At 45.8% G+C, this 18,257-nt stretch overlaps 5 protein-coding genes across 5 annotated transcripts; 4 read left to right on the top strand and 1 right to left on the bottom strand. All coding sequences in view use genetic code 12, as the record gives it.

Moving 5' to 3' along the window:
* Positions 1–52: 52 nt before the first annotated feature.
* On the bottom strand, positions 53–1,360 carry SWD1 (COMPASS subunit protein SWD1; the record flags this gene model as incomplete). The annotated part of the gene is made up of 1 exon (XM_029034927.2): positions 53–1,360. The coding sequence occupies one exon, from the start codon at positions 1,358–1,360 to the stop codon at positions 53–55; it is 1,308 nt and encodes a 435-aa protein (XP_028890169.2).
* A 615-nt stretch (positions 1,361–1,975) lies between these two features.
* On the top strand, positions 1,976–2,797 carry CJI96_0000697 (emp24/gp25L/p24 family protein; the record flags this gene model as incomplete). The annotated part of the gene is made up of 1 exon (XM_029034926.2): positions 1,976–2,797. The coding sequence occupies one exon, from the start codon at positions 1,976–1,978 to the stop codon at positions 2,795–2,797; it is 822 nt and encodes a 273-aa protein (XP_028890168.2).
* A 211-nt stretch (positions 2,798–3,008) lies between these two features.
* On the top strand, positions 3,009–7,091 carry VPS8 (CORVET complex membrane-binding subunit VPS8; the record flags this gene model as incomplete). Its single annotated transcript, XM_029034925.2, has 1 exon — positions 3,009–7,091. The coding sequence occupies one exon, from the start codon at positions 3,009–3,011 to the stop codon at positions 7,089–7,091; it is 4,083 nt and encodes a 1,360-aa protein (XP_028890167.1).
* Positions 7,092–8,000: 909 nt separating this feature from the next.
* CHS8 (Chs8p) lies at positions 8,001–10,958 on the top strand (the record flags this gene model as incomplete). The annotated part of the gene is made up of 1 exon (XM_029034924.2): positions 8,001–10,958. One exon carries the CDS (start codon positions 8,001–8,003, stop codon positions 10,956–10,958), a length of 2,958 nt encoding a protein of 985 aa, XP_028890166.1.
* Positions 10,959–13,941: 2,983 nt separating this feature from the next.
* PMA1 (H(+)-exporting P2-type ATPase PMA1) lies at positions 13,942–16,641 on the top strand (the record flags this gene model as incomplete). The annotated part of the gene is made up of 1 exon (XM_029034923.2): positions 13,942–16,641. The coding sequence occupies one exon, from the start codon at positions 13,942–13,944 to the stop codon at positions 16,639–16,641; it is 2,700 nt and encodes an 899-aa protein (XP_028890165.1).
* Between the last annotated feature and the right edge of the window lie 1,616 nt (positions 16,642–18,257).

Below are 18,257 nucleotides of genomic sequence, written 5' to 3'. Positions count from 1 at the left end.
CATCAAAGTTTCGGATTCTATTTCTTTTCGGCACGTGACGCGTGTACCGCACTTAGAACACGGGCTTCTCGTAGTCGATGGGTATCACAAAGGATTCAATTCCCGTGTCGAAACCCCTGGCATCGGTGGTCTCTCGCGTGATGATGTCCACTTCGGTATCTTCCTCTTCTAGCCTTTTTTTAATCACTTCTGTCTCGTCTATAATATCAAACTCGTCCTCTTTTTCCTCATACTCGTCATTCTCTTCTATCTCCACAAAATCTGGCGCTAAGGCGCTCCACTTGGATGGGAACTGCACCAGCCATAGATAAATTGCACCAGTATCAAGTCCCGTGGATCCAATCATGCACTTGTTGTAATTCCATTTAACGTCTATAAGCTCCTCGTGGCTCCCTTCAAGAATTTTCACCAATGAGCCCATTTGCGTCTCCCATAAGTAGAGATCCTGAGAACTTTGACCAAAAGTTGACGCCACGAGAAATTCAGAGTTATGATTGAATGCAACAGTATTCCATTGCAACCGGTTGACCACATCCTGATACTTATGCTCGATTTCAAACTCCCAAGTAGATGGATCTTTGTTGTTCAACATGTCTGGAAGAGTGAATTGTCTTATCACACGGTCTGAGGAGTTCACAGCTAGTTTGCGCCCGTTTCGAGAGATTTCGAGAGTCTTGATGTTGCTGTTCGTAACTTTGGTCAGGTAAACCGTCTCCAACTTGTCTGCATTCAATATATTGAGCCACCCTTTACTTGTTCCCGTCATGACGAAGTCACCTAGTGGACTAAATCGCGTCACAAGCGTCATATGTTTCGTCTCTTTTTTCTTTGGCTCTGCATCATTCTGTTCCTTCTCTTGCTGCTCTAACGGCTCCGTCTTAAGTTTTGTCACCTTGAAGTCGTCCGCGTCTGTAAGATCTACATGAACAGGGTCGTCTTCAAAAAGAGAGGCGGTGAAAATATACGGGTTTCTTGGGTGGAGTGAAGCCAGCCATACAGGAGAATCGAACCGGATCTTTCGAATTACAGCAGGATTTTTGTCAACGCCTGCCTTGTTAGCGTACTTCAAATCCCATAAAATGCAACACCAATCTTGTGAAGACAGTAGTAGGTAACGACCGCAGTGTGACCAATTAAGTGATGTGATTTGCCTCACGTGGCCGTTCTTTCGTAGTACAGCATTGATAGTATATGAGACCAAGTCATAAATGAAGATGCGTCCATCGCTGAAACCACCAGCCAAGTAGTCACCCTTCACGTTGAACTGAATTACAACCGCGTGACCATGATGAAAGGTCTGAATTAGAGTCTCAGGGTATTCCTTCGCTACAGCGAAAGGGTCTTGGAGCGATAAATTCATGGGCTGATGGAGGGGTAGTAGTTGGGTTTCTGAAGCTGTCGCTGCGCGCACTGGTGATGGTGTGGCTGCAAAATGCTATAGGAGGTGGAGGAGCACCGGGAGGGAGAAGCCATCAAAAATCGAGTGATTATGAAACTTGTGCTATGGATCCTTGCTAGTAATACTGCTCTTGGTATGCTTTAAGGTAGCCATACAAACTTTTGTCTCAGTATAATGAGGTGAATGAAATGTATAGGCTGCCATCATTTCGTTTACAATAGCAAATTAAGAAGACAAGATTTGAGAATTTATCAAAAGGAAACCAGATACTTCTACTAAAAGTCTTTCCGTGTTGACTGTGTGAAGTAATAGACCCAGGTACATATTTTTGTGGCCAAAGTCCCCTCATGATAGAGAGTTCGTAATTCATAGGAGAAATGTACTTGATGATGCGAATTTAAGAACTTCGTAGAAAAAAACACAAAAAAGGTAAAGACCACTCAATCCCTCAGACAGCATTTGTTGAAGTTAAGCATTTCCGTTCTGCCTTACTGTCACATTAATAAAACTAGCATTAGCGTCAATTCGCATGTCTTGTATGTTCTGACCCTGTTTCTATTTTCGCTCGTAGATTAAATGTACGCGACTTCTACCACACAACAGGAGCGTACTTTTTACATCCATAAAGCTCCACTCAAAAAGACTCCAATCGCTTGCACAGTCATATTCTCCGATGATTACGAGATAATGAAGATCAACTTTATGCTTGCGAGCGGATTTCTCAAGCTTTTTTTCATCTTCACTTACGTGAACTGCCAGGTCCACTTTTACGTAGACGCTGGCAACAGGCAATGTTTCACCAAAGATTTGAGCGTCGACTCTATTCTCCTCGGCTCGTACAAGATTGAAATCCAAGACGACACGGGCCGTTTTGTTACCCCCAGGGATAAAGCCAACACAGGGGTGATCGTCGATGTAGAGGAAGTATTCTCCTCAAATAATAGAGTTGTCCACCATAGAGGCTCAGTATCCGGTAAATTCTCCTTTAGTCCCCTTGAACTGGGCAACCATCGCATTTGCATTACGCCCAAGCTGTTTTACCGCAAGAAATGGCGAGATGATGACGCTGAAGCTCTTCAGGAGTCGAAGTTCAAAAGAGCACGTATCAGTCTCGACTTAGGTGTAGGCGACTCGTCAAACGTATTTCCTAAGCCCACAAAGGATATTGAGACATTGACCTCTCGCATATTACTGTTGATTGAAAAAGTGACAGACATCAAACGGGAACAGAGTTTCATCAGAGCGAAGGAGGCTAGTTTTCGAGACTTGCTGGAGCGGGCATGCGAGAGGGTTGTTACGTGGCTGATAGTCCAGGTATCGATTTTTGGCATAGCTCTCCTTTACCAGTTGTGGACCTTGCTACGGTTCTACATGAAAAGAAAGGTCCACGTAGATTAATTCATAGGGCACTAGGGGTTTCATATGGTTGCAAAGCGCTACCACGGCAGGAAAAGTATTAGGCGTTATAGGCTTCATTTAATGGCATAATCTTAATTCACTCTCTTCCTAGATGATATCTCTCGTGTTTAAGTGGTGCTCGACCTCAAAACCGCTACCACACTTTGATACTAACATTTCGCACATACTACAATATCACCATAGATCTGCCATGGCAGACGGGAATGATGAGTCAGCCGACCAAAACGGAGACGCAAACACTGTCAGCCAGCCTATATCCTCTACACCACTGTCTACGCCTTCTATATTGCTGACAGCAGAGAGCCACGATTTGCTAGCGCCAAAGCGCAGAAGGAAGTTTGATGATCGATCTCAATCGAAGACTAGTGTTCAACTTAGGGCACATACAGTGTCTCCGAACAACACTAAAACGTCCCTCCTGAGAGTTCCCTCGACCAGTGACCCTCAGCATCTCGTCAAGTGGACAGAAACGAGGCAGATTCTGAAAATCATAAACTCCCCTGAGTTTCTCTTCAAGTTCGGAGCTCCTCAGCTTATTCAGTTATCGCAACATCATATCGCTGTTGGTACAGAAAAAGGAGTGATTGTTGGGTTCACCTATAGGCAAGAAGCAGACTACGTCCTCGTGCCTTACAAAAGAGACACTGACATCTCGCAAGAGATTTCACTTTCACATATATGCTGCATGGCATTTTCATCTAATGCATTTTTCGCTGCTGCTGGGTACAAGGATGGCTCAATTGCTGTCTGGGAGCTTGGGGAAGACCCTTCCAGCTCACAATTCCATGTCATTTACGCGGACGGCGTCATCCAGCCCATTTCCTTGGAGAATCGCTTCGGCCGGAATTTACAGGGACATCTTAATGGAGTTCCGGTCATAAGTATAGACTTTATAGGAGACCAAGAGCAGCAGATTGTCTCAACTGATCTATCCGGCTTGGCCTTCTTCCACAGAGGCTTTAAGAGGTTTCTACGAAAGTATTATAGCTCACAAAAGATATTGGGGAAGAATGATACCAATTCGCCTGATCCATTGGGCAAGCTCAAAATACATGACTGTGAGATGCTTTCAATCGGAACTTCTCCTCAAATTACCGATACAATCGGTCTTATGGCTGTCATCACCAAAACTTCATTAACTATTCTTTCGATTCGTTCTTTAGCTAATCCGGAATCACCATACCCAAAAGTTCATCTCAAATTTTCTCGTCCAAAGTCGATAACAGATGATTCTCAAGGCTGCTTAAGCTGGTATCCCTGTATTCAAGTCCACAAAGACATTAATAATGCTAAACTTGCCTACGCATGGCGGAACACCGTCGCGATTCTCGAGCTTGATAATAGAGCCATTTCTGCGGACATAATGTCAAAGATTGCAGAAGTGAAGGAAAAGGATAAAGCGCTACCACAATTGAAGTTTCATAAAACAGGAAGTTCGAGCGTTTCTGAGAGGGAAACGATCGTGTCACTCAATTGGCTAAATTCAGAAATCTTAACGGCCATCACTCAACATGAGAGCACAACAGAGACTAAGCTTTACTTCTTTTACTACGGTGGCAAGAAAGATCAACTATCTCTCACACAGGTAGGTGTGGATGATCTAGACTCACAGCAAATATCCACTTTAGATGTCAAACTGGACGAAAGAATTGAGTTGACTGGAACAAAGAGTTTCAAAGGCAGCCTAAAGATTTTGCGCCATCGCCTCGTTCTTCTCGTAAATTCACACTCGCCATCTCATAAGACATTACTATCTGGAAGATGCCTCAAATGGGCAGATAGACTTATAGATTACCTCCAACAGGGGGAGTTCGAATCTGCTCTATACATGTCTTACGATTACTATGTTTCTGGAAACTATGGAAAGCTAGTACTTCACGGTTTGCCCCATAATGAAAAAGAGCGACGTGCAGTAGTCAAGCCAATCTTGAAGCGTGTTATGCGTGAATCTATTCACCCATTGTTTGAAGATCAAGTTGACGCTGTGAAGAAAACCAATATATGGAACTTGTATCTCACACTCGCGTCAATCTTATCAGAGCATGGAATAATCGGAGATGACATTCTTGGTATGCTTGATGAAATATTTGATCTTTTCGGCGATGATGCGCTTTTTTTTGATGTGTTAGAGGATTATATCACTTCGCAAGAGATAAAGAACCTTTCGCCCATCACATTTAGGGGCCTCATCGAATCTTACACTCATAGCGATAGGCGTGAACATCTTGCCGAGATCATCTGCTTGCTTGACTCTAGTTCACTTGACATTGATCTAGCCCTTGCTTTATGTGAGATGTACAACTTGAGAGAATGTCGAATATACATTTGGAATGCCATGTTAAAGGACTACACTACTCCTTTGATCTCATTGATGACAGAAATGAGTTCAAAGGAAATGCATCACGATGATACTGTTATAGTCTTTACCTACATGTCTTATATCTTGACTGGAAGGCAGTACCCAAGTGACCGGGTTCTCGACAGTTCCGTCGAAGACTTCGCACGAAACTCGATATGCGAGATCCTATTCAGTATTGGGCCATACAAATGGCCCAGAGACACCGATGAAATTCTTTTAAGCTCGTATTCCGACAAAATTTTCCCTTATTTGACTTTTTTTCTCAAATTTGATACCTTCGAAACGATGGTCACACTCAACGAGTTTTTCGAAAATCCAACCCTTAACGACGGCTCTGGAACTTCACTCACCAGGCAATACATAGTGGAGGCTTTGCTTGATATCTTCGAGGCTAACGAGGACTTGCGTATCGGGCAGCACAAAGTGCATCTTGCTATTTTCATTGCACGGAATTATCCAAAATACTTTCAATTTATCCGGTTGTCGGAGACTGTTTTAATTGAAACCGTGAACACCTTATGTGACAACACAAAAGAGGACCTCCACGAAGATTGTGAGCTCGCTTTAGAGAGTCTCTTGTCCGTTTACGACGTTGAGAATGATATTCACCTTGTGGAGCAAATGAAGGCTGCCAAATTTTACGATGTTCTATTCAAGGTATACAAGTTTCAAGGAAAATACGCCGAGGCAATGGAAATGTGGCTCGAGAGGAATCGAAAGCGTAGTTCTTCGGATGCTATCAAGAACTTTGCAGTTCTTGCGGATTTGCTTAAGAGTACATTTAACGCTGAGAAGCAAAATACTACTGAGCTGCTACATTTCATACAGTTCATCGAGGACAATTACGATGAATTGATTTCCAACAACACGGATGACATGGTATCTCTAGTAAGGAAATACAACCCGGAGCTTAATTTGATGGTGCTCAAATGCAAGAATGATTCCTTGGCATTGAATTACCTTTCGTCCTACTTCGGGCGAGAGACGAGCTCGACACTAAATCGAGTCTCGCTTCGATTGATATCAAGGTACATCGAACTTTTGAGTATTTATGAGATTCATAGCGTGAAGGATGTCATCACAAAGTATATCAGTTCTTTGGACAAGCATGAAGATGTGAAAGATTCGATTCGGAAAATTCTCAAACAAGCGGGCTTGTTTGAACTGTTAGCATTGATGCTTTGTCATGAAAAAGAATACGAGGCAGCCGTGAAAGTACTTTGGAATGCTATCCAATCGTTACACAATAAGGAAGAAAGTTTAGACGAGACAGCCCTCTCGTTCCTAAAATCTTACATCGACATTTCTATCACAGTAAGTGCAGAAGCCCATCAGATAGCGATTTGGACAATAGTGGTGGAAAACGCTGTGATCATGAGTGACCAAGCTCGAGACCAGAAGTTACGCGATATTCTCAATGATAGTATATTTCAGTGCTTCAGGGCAATGGAACACAGAGATTTTGAGAACAAGGAGGAATCGATTTTCAAGCAGGTTTTTAATCATGTTCTTACCGTGGCTAAAGTGGCCAACATACGTGAAACCCTCCAAGACATACTCACATCCTACCTATTCGAGAGTGAAATGCATGAATTGACCGTCAAGAAAGTCAATCAAAGAATCTACAAGTACATGGAGATGATAAAAAGTGAGGAGCTCATGGGCTGGCTCGTGAGCAACAAACAATGTACCAGTTGTGGCAAGCTAATGTGGGGCGAAGAAATGCTCGAAAGGCATGCTTGGGCGTGGGAAGAGAGACAAAAGAGCATGGCTTTTGGGCTTAAGACACCCTTTGACAACAAGAAGTTCGAGGACTGTGATATTTACTTGTTCAAGTGCTCTCACGGATACCATAAACGGTGCCTTGAGCACATTGGCGGCAACAAACGTTGTGTGATTTGCAGCCCAGAGTAGTACAATTTTTGCTGAGGTACTCTTTGAGCCAGCACTGCCTCAAGATACTTGCAACAACAAGATTCTCAACGAGGAGACAGAATTTCTTAGGAGAGGATGGGTACAAAAACGAAAAGGTGCCCCTGCGTCAAAGTCAGCAATTTAAAGACGCAATATTATCAAACGCAAGCTGTGGCAGGACAAATTTGAAACCCATCTCTTTGCCTTGTTCTCAGGGGTGAGCTGTGGCGAAGCTTCCCTTCTTGGTCTAGGTCTTATTAAGATCAGGTTCATGCGAGCTATTTATTCGCTGACATGCAACTATGCGAGCCAGAGACAGGAGTGTAGTGCGACAAGGCCAAAAAAGGCGGTAGAGATCAGACCTGTCTCAAACAGGCAAATAGCAAAACAGAGGGATGTTCTGGGTCGCAATGCTTGCAGCAGTGCCTCTAGCAAAATAAAGCTGGGTGCCTGATGTTTTTTCTTCCCCTTTCTGTAAAGCATATAAGTGTTTTGTCAACGGCTTTGACACCACTTTTTATTCGACTCTTTCTGTGAAAACAATTACAGCATTTTTGTCCAGGCCCGCCTTGCAATTGTCTCGTAACCTGGCATAGAAGTACCGCAAATTTTCGAGGAGGCACCGAATTAGGACAGAAAAATTAATTGCGGAGGACATTTTTAGAAGCACGAATCGACAGGAGACTGCTTTAGCGGACAAAATTTTCCTCCCTTTTATCTCATCCTTCTTAGACTATCTAGTCCCAAAGGTTTAACTGAAATTATATTTCGTGTCTCGAGACTAATTCTTTTCAAACGACACATTTACTTTTTACTCTTTCCACAAGGGCAATCTCAGATCTGGAATTTTGCACAGCCCGACCCTTCGTACCACCCTGAGTTGATCTACTTACAACAAGTCACTCACCTATGAATAACTACGACGACGACCTTTTTGATGACGAAAAGGTGCCTCTGAGCCCTTATTCAAGACAGCATTATCCATCACACTCTAGAGTGGCTTCTAGTTCTAGAACCTTTTCCAGTGGAGGTGGTGACGATGAAGATGAGTTTTACGAGAAGTTGGGAGGAAGCTTGTACGGAGAATCCAACGCATCCACAGTGAAACAGCCTGGTGTTCGTTTCACAGAATCAGTTGTTGGAAGAAACTCCCTCGTTGGCTCAACTCACCAGTTGAAGAGCTCAGTTGCTTCGCCTCTCATGGCTCCCAGAGAATCGTACAGAATGATGCAATATCCCTCGTTCGAGTACAATGGTCCCGAGTATCCTCAGAGCACTTACAATCGCTATAGTCTCATGAACGTCGACGAAATGGCAAGCATGCCTAACAGAATGAGCGTGGGTTACCAGCAAATGGGTGTACCTATCCAACCAGACGACTACAATCTAAATTTGCTCGAAGAAGCTGCCGATGATATGGACCCCTTTGGAGATGATGACTCGTTGTTTTCCGAAGCGGACCCTGACGAATTGCGCAGGGGTATGACTTTGAGGAGAACCCCAACTCAAGCAAGACCTAACACTGAGGATGAGGATTTCACTCCCCGTCTTAACTACACGAAAACAGTGAAGCGTGCTCGTTTGGTTGACGGAAATTTTGTCATTGACGCTCCGGTACCAAAGCTGTTGCTTAACACATACACTCGCTCCGCTTTTGGCGACAGTAATGAAACATCGTTTGTTAGGTACTCAGGTGTCACTTGCGGTCCATCTAATTTCTGTGAGTACAAATACAATCTTCGTCAGACGTTATACTCACCACCAAGAGAAACGGAGATCATGGTTTGCATCACAATGTACAACGAAGACGAAATCTTGCTTGCTCGTACATTGAAAGGTGTTTTTGATAACATCAAGAACTTGACGAAAAGAAAAGATCCTAACTGGGGTGATGGCTCATGGAAGAAGGTCGTAGTTGTGATTGTTAATGATGGTCGTTTACAACTTCACGAAAGAACTCAGAAACTCCTTACAGCTCTTGGTGTATTTCAGGAAGGTTACGCCAAGTCGAAGGTCAATGAAAGCCCCGTTAAGGCTCATCTTTATGAATACACATCTACAGTTGGCATTGAAAGAGTCACTAACGACCGAGTATACTTGAATCAGAATACCACACCTGTTCAGCTCGTGTTTTGCTTAAAGGAGAAGAACGCACGGAAAATTAATTCTCACCGTTGGTGTTTTCAGTCATTCGCTCCATTATTGAACCCTAAGGTTGTAATGCTTCTTGATTGTGGTACCACACCATCGAAGGATGCATTTTACCATTTATGGGCTGCTTTTAAGGATCCAAACGTGGCAGGTGCTTGTGGTGAAATGAGAGTGGCCTTGGGTCAGAACAAAAGACTTTTGCTGAACCCATTGGTAGCTGCACAAAATTTTGAGTACAAGATTTCAAACGTTTTGGACAAACCTATGGAAGCTGTTTTTGGGTTTATTTCTGTGCTTCCAGGTGCATTCTCAGCTTATAGATGGGAAGCTTTACTTAATGTAGATGGTCAGGGACCTCTTGAAAAGTATTTTAAGGGTGAATTTTTGCATCAAAACAAGGAAATGGACGAGGACGATGATGAGTTTGAATTGATGGAGAAGAATTTTCAGGAATCGGGTATTTTTACTTCCAACATGTACTTGGCAGAAGACAGAATTTTGTGTTTTGAACTTGTGGCTAAAAGAAACCACAATTACGTCTTGCGTTACGTCAGCAGCGCTAAGGCAGAGACAGACGTCCCAGAAAAGATGGACGACTTTGTTTTACAGCGTCGTCGTTGGCTTAACGGTTCGTTGTTTGCAGCGGTATACTCCATTGTTCACTGGACACAGATTTGGAAATCGAATCATGGTCTTTTCAGGAAACTTTGGCTCCAGCTCGAATTCTACTATCATTTGGTGACAGTTCTTGTGTCGTGGTTTTCATTGGCTTGTTTCTTCTTGGTGTTCCGTATATTGACGAAGAACTTGGGGTCTCCGGAAGTGGGATTCTCGTTTGGTCTGACTCTTTCCACAATCTTCTTATGGATCTACGTCGCATGTCTTGTGTGTACATTTGTCTTGGCTTTTGGTAACACACCAAGAGGTACAAAGCGGTTTTATACAGTGATTGCGCTGGTCTTTGCAGTCCTCATGGCCTATTTGACGTTTGCAGCCATCTACTTAGCCATCAACACGGTCAAGTTGGTCATCAAAAACGCAGACGGGCATTTTCACGCAGGCATGTTATTCACGAACCAAAAGTTCAGAGATCTTGTTGTGTCGGTGCTCAGTACCTATCTTCTTTATGCAATTGGAGCTGTAATTCATGGTGAGCCATCGTTCATGATCACGTCTTTCTTACAATACCTTTTGATCTCGCCCACTTACATCAACGTGTTGAACACATACTCCTTCTGTAACATTCACGATGTTTCATGGGGTAACAGAGATTCTCCGCAAGCCAAGGACTTGGGTACGGCCAAGATCACCGAGGACAAGAACGGAGAGTTGATTATGACGGTGGTACCAGCGTCTGACCAGGGTCTCGAGGAGAGCTACATGAACACCATTGACGATTTGAAAGTACCACCCTCGCCTAAGGAGATCGTGATCTCGAAGAAGCAGAAGGAGGATTCATATTATGCATTGTTGCGTACAATTACCGTGTTGGTATGGATGTTGACCAACGCCATATTGGTTGCCATTGTGTTGGCAGCCGTTGGGCCCAAGGACAACACATGGAGTGATTACAGGAACTCCACGATCTTTTTGACGGTGATTTTGTGGATTGTGTGCGCGTTGGCAGGCTTCAGACTTGTGGGCAGTGTGATCTACTTGTTATTGAAGGCCATGAGGCCATTGAAGTGGTGGGCGAGAAAGAGGAAGAGCGTTTAAAATGTAATGGGAGTAAAGTCGCATCCAGGTGGCATGGGCATAAGTAGGAAACTTACAAATTCGGCAATGGATACTGTAGAGAGGTAGATTGGCAGAAAACGGCCGAGGGAGAAAATGGTGACATTAACCGAGACGAGGTGAGGGAGCGCATACAGTGACGAAGCTGGGGATGACAAGAGCACAAGAAATGTCGGCGAACGCGAGAGGGTTCCCGAGGAAAAGCAACACTGTACTGGCGAATGGCATCCGACAGTGTCTTACGATAGTAAGAAGTGATATACGTCTCTGTGTCCGGCCAATGATAAGGCGCCATAGGCACCGATAATTTGAGAGATTTTTTTCAACCAGTGCATGGTGCATTAAGCGCGGGACGACACAAAGCTCGGGAACCCGGGAAGCGACCCTCGAGAAATTTCGGCACAAGAGCAGTATGGAAGGAGATCCCCGTGACAATAGTGAGCCCCGGGGAATGGCAGGTCTGCCGGTAGAGCCGGTGTAGCACTGTAGAGACTGAAGCGGTGTAGGGACGTCGATGCAACCGAGATGTAGGTGTAGATGAGAAGTGCCTGGTCGGTACCAGTTCAGCCGACCACGCAGGTCAGCCCTATATGACGAGGGAGGTCGAGACATCGATTAGTGAATGAGGTCAAATCGGCTCCTGGTCCAAGAATAGAGTTCTGGAACCAACAAGTAAAATTCACAGTAACTTGGTTTCCGTTGAACATGCCACTTATATCCGACACTTGGCTGGCGATTGTTGGAGGCCATGTTCAGGCGGCACCGCAGACGTCAAAACATGTGGGTTGCGCGGCGACACAATTGCAACCTTGTGGCTAGCGGTTCGGCGTCGAGCAATTGGTCAGATAGAGGCGACCGGGAAGAAAAGTAGGAGATTAGAGCAGCTACGGGCCGAGCCGGCAACAAAACGGCTCGGCCCAAGGAAAAGCAAAAGAGGAGCGACACAAAGTGAAAAATCACCACTTTCGGGCGTTTCCATCGCCCAAGTGTTTGACTTGGCCCTGGTCAGAGTCGCCCGGAGTACGAGCTAACTCTCGTAGTCCCACCAGTCGAGGAGGGCAGACAGGCAGGGTGCGTAACGGCCCCGGGGCGAGGAGAGAGAGAAAATCTTTTCACTGCGGGATTGTTGGTGCAAGGCGGCAGCCAATGAAAGCCACCACAGTGCGGGTTCCAGTGGAGACCACGCACATTGGAGGCGCATCAGGGCAGCCTTGGGCAGGACATGGAGAGGATACAGAGTGGGTACGGCGAGCGGTGAGGGAATTTTTCAGGCCAAGCCGCCGAGCGCTGGTTTGAGCGGAGAATCCAACGGTAGCGCTAACGACAAGGACGAAACGAGAGGGAAGTGAACAAGGATTTTGGAGAAAACGTAGGCAACTTAGGCGGAGTAGGCAACAGGCTGGAAGACCGGTTAGCCGGTTGACGCATGGAGGGCGCAAATATCCGACAGAACTAAGGGACGGTGGCCCTGGTGCGAATGAAGAGACACAAGCCCACCACAGGGCTGAAGACAGGTTGAGCGCACCAGCACCAGCAGTAGCAGTTGCACCAGCGCAAGCACCAGCGCCAGCACCGTTTCACCCCAGGGGACCGCCGACGCAGAATTACAGCTTGGCGCTGGAGAACGGTGGGTGACTTCGATTTGGTGGGGCTGCCAAAGGACGAGACATGGCCGGTGGAGGACCCCAGCGGCGGGTTGTGGGTGAATGGAGTGGAGTAAAAAAAAGGTAACGAATAGGAAACGGCACAATGCCGGGGCCACTAATGACGAAAGAGTGCCTTGATTAGTGTTCGAACAGGCAGCACCGATTGGCGCGAGATGTCGCACGATGCCTCTAGCTGGGAGCGAACAAGAGGAAGCATAGTGGGATGTGGCGACACGAGACCAGCTGGTGGTCGACTACAATTTAGAGCTTACGGTTCTCTGTGGCTGTCTATCGTTGCTCGCTGGTCAGATTTGTGCCAGGGCATGCTGGGTGGACCCAAACGAGAGGTGCACCACTTCCTCAGTGGGTGCGAATTGCGCCCGATAGGGTAACCCCAGCGCCGCTGCTCGTTTGGGCAGGCTACAAACAAACAGATAAGCATGGCCAGAGGGAGGTGTAGATGAAATTGAAAAATTTGTGGTTGAAGAGTTGACTTTACAGACTTCCAAAGTAGATGGCGTAGCTCGTCAGACGTCTTTGCCGTCTGGCAGGCCAACTGCGAGCAATTTGGCGGTAGGCTTTTTCGTATTGTCTCTGGCGGAAGTGTCCAGGTCGAGCGAGCAGCGAGCAGCGAGCAGCCCTCGGGTCCACTCACGGCCTTGACGTCAGCATGGCGCCAGCGGAGGCGGCCGGCAAAAACCAGCTTTTCAGCCAGCTTCTCTGGCTTTGAGCAAAGTCCTTGCAACTTGTCCACTACACGTTGAGGTTTAAGAATTTTCCATCCCATCTGCTCCCACCAGGCATCCAACCATTTTTTTGTCTGCCACATCGCTCTTGCCGCAAAAAACAAGGTTTCTTGCCTGGCGAAAATTGGGGGTCTGTGCGACATTAGCACGACATTTCCTTCCTGCTCCAGTGCCGGCCCACATTAGGCCGCAGGGCGCCTCACCTGCCAGTTACCTAATTCTTTCTTTTTTTTCCGACGTGCCTGCCTAAAGAGTGCGGTTTGTTTATCGAAAATTCCCTCATTTCACAACTCTGTTCGGCGATCATATAGGCAGGACCCAAGCAACAGTTCCTGAAAAGAAAAAGGAAAAAACAAAATTTATCGCCTGTAGCTTCCGTCGTCGCCGACCTTGTCTGCCGGGCACCCACACAGGAACAATTTTTTTTTTCCTATTTTTTTCCTGCCTGCTCGTGGGCCCAGTATAAATGGATTCCACTTCCCCAACTTGTACCAAATTTCTTCTTTTTTCTCTCTTCTTAGACTTTTCGTGTTTTCTCATTTCAATTGAACGCTCGTGTAGTTTCACAACGAAATGAGTGCTACCGAACCAACCAACGAGAAGATCGATAAAGCTGTCGAGTCCGACGACGAGGATGAGGACATTGACCAGTTGATTATCGACTTGCAGTCCAACCACAACCTCGACGATGATGAGGAGTCGGACGACGAGGCCAATGCCGGCTCTTTCAAGGCCGTCCCAGATGAGCTCTTGCAGACCCAGCCTGAGGTTGGTTTGACCGACGATGAGGTCACCAAGAGAAGAAAGAAGTACGGCCTTAACCAGATGGCTGAGGAGCAGGAGAACTTGGTGCTCAAGTTCATCATGTTTTTCGTTGGTCCCATTCAGTTCGTCATGGAGGCCGCTGCCATTTTGGCCGCTGGTCTTGAGGACTGGGTCGATTTCGGTGTCATTTGTGGTTTGTTGTTGTTGAACGCCAGTGTTGGTTTCATTCAGGAGTACCAGGCTGGTTCCATCGTCGATGAATTGAAGAAGACCTTGGCTAACACTGCCAATGTTGTTAGAAACGGTCAGCTTGTCGAGGTCCAGGCTAACGAGATTGTCCCCGGTGACATTTTGCAGTTGGAGGATGGTACTGTCATCCCTGCCGATGGTAGAATCGTTTCTGAGAACGCTTTGTTGCAGGTTGACCAGTCCGCCATTACTGGTGAGTCTTTGGCTGTTGACAAGAGGCACGGTGACTCCACCTACTCTTCTTCTACTGTCAAGACTGGTGAGGCTTTCATGATTGTTACTGCTACTGGTGACTCGACTTTCGTTGGTAGAGCTGCTGCTTTGGTTAACAAGGCCTCCAGTGGTTCCGGTCACTTTACCGAGGTTTTGAACGGTATTGGTACTATTTTGTTGGTTTTGGTCATTGTCACTTTGTTGGTTGTCTGGGTTGCTTGTTTCTACAGAACTGTCAAGATTGTTCCAATCCTTAGATACACCTTGGCCATCACCATTGTTGGTGTCCCTGTCGGTTTGCCAGCCGTTGTTACCACCACCATGGCTGTTGGTGCTGCTTACTTGGCTAAGAAGCAGGCTATTGTCCAAAAATTGTCCGCTATTGAGTCCCTTGCTGGTGTTGAGATCTTGTGTTCTGACAAGACCGGTACTTTGACCAAGAACAAATTGTCTTTGCACGAGCCATACACCGTCGAGGGTGTTGAGGCTGACGACTTGATGTTGACTGCTTGTTTGGCTGCTTCTAGAAAGAAGAAGGGTTTGGACGCTATTGACAAGGCTTTCTTGAAGTCCTTGATCAACTACCCAAGAGCTAAGGCTGCTTTGACTAAGTACAAGGTTTTGGAGTTCCAGCCATTCGACCCTGTTTCCAAGAAGGTTACTGCTATCGTTGAGTCCCCAGAGGGCGAGAGAATTGTTTGTGTTAAGGGTGCTCCATTGTTCGTCTTGAAGACTGTCGAGGATGACCACCCAATCCCAGAGGATGTTCACGAGAACTACCAGAACACTGTCGCTGAGTTTGCCTCCAGAGGTTTCAGATCTTTGGGTGTTGCTAGAAAGAGAGGTGAGGGCCACTGGGAAATCTTGGGTATCATGCCATGTATGGACCCTCCAAGAGATGACACTGCTCAAACTGTTAACGAAGCTAGAAGATTGGGTTTGTCTGTTAAGATGTTGACTGGTGATGCCGTCGGTATTGCTAAGGAGACCTGTAGACAATTGGGTCTTGGTACCAACATTTACGATGCTGAGAAGTTGGGTCTTTCTGGTGGTGGTGACATGGCCGGTTCTGAGATTGCTGACTTTGTTGAGAACGCTGACGGTTTCGCTGAGGTTTTCCCACAGCACAAGTACAACGCTGTTGAGATTTTGCAAGCTAGAGGTTACTTGGTTGCCATGACTGGTGACGGTGTTAACGATGCTCCATCTTTGAAGAAGGCTGACACTGGTATTGCCGTTGAGGGTGCCACAGACGCTGCTAGATCTGCTGCCGATATTGTTTTCCTTGCCCCAGGTTTGTCTGCTATCATTGATGCTTTGAAGACCTCCCGTCAAATCTTCCACAGAATGTACGCCTACGTGGTGTACCGTATCGCTTTGTCTTTGCACTTGGAAATCTTCTTGGGTCTCTGGATTGCTATCTTGGACAGATCTCTTAACATTGACTTGGTTGTTTTCATTGCCATTTTCGCTGACGTTGCCACTTTGGCCATTGCTTACGACAATGCTCCATACGACCCTAAGCCTGTCAAGTGGAACCTTCCAAGATTGTGGGGTATGTCCATCATCTTGGGTATCATTTTGGCCGTCGGTACCTGGATTACCTTGACTACTATGTTCATGTCCAAGGGTGGTATTGTCCAAAACTTCGGTTCGATTGACGGTATTTTGTTCTTGCAGATTTCCTTGACTGAGAACTGGTTGATTTTCATTACTAGAGCCCAGGGTCCATTCTGGTCTTCTATCCCATCTTGGCAATTGGCTGGTGCTGTGTTGATTGTCGACATTGTCGCCACCTGTTTCACCTTGTTCGGCTGGTGGTCTCAGAACTGGACTGACATTGTTACTGTTGTCAGAACCTGGATCTGGTCTTTCGGTGTCTTCTGTGTCATGGGTGGTGCTTACTACCTCATGTCCCAGTCCGAAGCCTTCGACGACTTCTGCAATGGCAGAAGAAACAAGAAGGAACAGAGAGACAGAAGAAGTCTCGAGGACTTCATGGTCTCCATGGCCAGAGTGTCTACTCAGCACGAGAAGTCTTCTTAAGCGGTATAACTGCGAGAAGTTTCTACAAACTATCATTCCATTTTTTTATTTGATTCCCCGATTATTACCGTCGTCATTTTGAGATTAATTTCGTATTATAGTATAAGTAATAGATAATGATTAAAAAGTTGGCTTGTAGATGTGCAGTGAAAATTACAAGGAATTGGAGAGGGTGGGAAACGTGAGGGGCGATGTAAAAATAATAAACAATTGTCAAGTTTGCGAACAAGAGTAATTATTTGTGAATAGCACAAGATGAATGCGGCGTGCGGATGGATTAGGCAAATTAATAACACACAATGTCGATGAGCAATCATAATAACAAAAATATCAGGACTCGCAGATGGCCTGATGCAATCTCTGCCACGCTGCTCCGCTTGCAGGATTGCAAGCTAAAAGCAGCACAGCAAAGCCTAGCGAAGATTCTCTTTTTCCCGGAGTAACCGGCATTCTCATTTTGAACCAACGATGTCTCCATATCGTATGATTTTCACAAAATTGGAGGCGTCGCTTCAAATCACAACTCCACGACTCCCCTCGCCTTCCACTCGGTATCAGCACATGCAGAGATTGGTTTTCGTAAACAATTAAGTATTGTCCACCTTGTGGGCATCAATCTTTCATATTTGCTGCACAAGAAAATGTGGGAGTGGAGAAAAGCACAAGGGGATAAATTGCACAAAAGCATAGTTTATCTTTACGAGATAGACAGCAGCGACATTTTTGTTTGCACTGGCCGCCCGTTACGAAGCAATTGTGCCCTCTAGTGCTTAAGGGATACTTGCGTTGGATAGGAATTAGCATTCAAAAGTCGAGAGCGACTTAGAGGCGGCAGCTTTGGAGGATGTGGGTGCGACACTTGTAGAAGCTTTGTTGTAGGTAGCAAAAGGTGAGAGCTAAATTGTAGCTTGTGCGGTTGAGAACGGCCATTTGACTAAATCAGTAGAGCCGACGATCAAGAGAAGCGTTCTCAATGGGAGTCTGGTCGCTGAAAATGGATGGAGAGCTTTTGTCAGGTTGCTTAGGGGTGCCAGTAGAACAATCTGCTGCATTTGCCGCCGGGACAACGAAAATGTGGGACCTTAGATGGGGGAAATCCACAATTAAAGCGAACCGCTTGTAGCATTGAAAGTTCGTTTTGACATCATAACACATATGTCAGGTCAATTCAGCGGCTCTGGAAGCTTCGCTCTGTAAAGCGATCCAGTCTGTGCCATAAAGACCATCAGGCGATGTAAATGTGGTACCACGACCAAGCTAACAAATCATATATGTTTAACTCTCTATCTTGTGAAACTAGAGACGAAGAACAAGACAGCTCGTAAACTGTTGATCTCGATCTGATTGAGTCAAAGGACTTTCTCGTGCGGACAAGAAAATTTAATTTCTTTCAGTCATCCACGTGTCTTTTAACTATTGGATAAGATAGCTGAGGTGGTGTTGTCATTGTGAGTTTCCAAAACAGATATGCTGAAGCATTGTAGCATTTAACTATCTGATACGTGGCGCCGACTTACAAGATGAACAATTCAAGGGGGCAGCTGTGTAAATAGCAAAGTTGAAAATAATTCAAGGATGTATTAGTAATACAATTAGTAGCTGCCGACATAAATGAT

The sequence above is a fragment of the Candidozyma auris genome, chromosome 1 (genome assembly GCF_003013715.1).
Source record: "Candidozyma auris chromosome 1, complete sequence".
Classification (NCBI taxonomy): Eukaryota; Fungi; Ascomycota; class Pichiomycetes; order Serinales; family Metschnikowiaceae; genus Candidozyma; species Candidozyma auris.
Note: the sequence above shows the minus strand (reverse complement) of the source record. Positions and strands in the feature narration are given on the sequence as shown.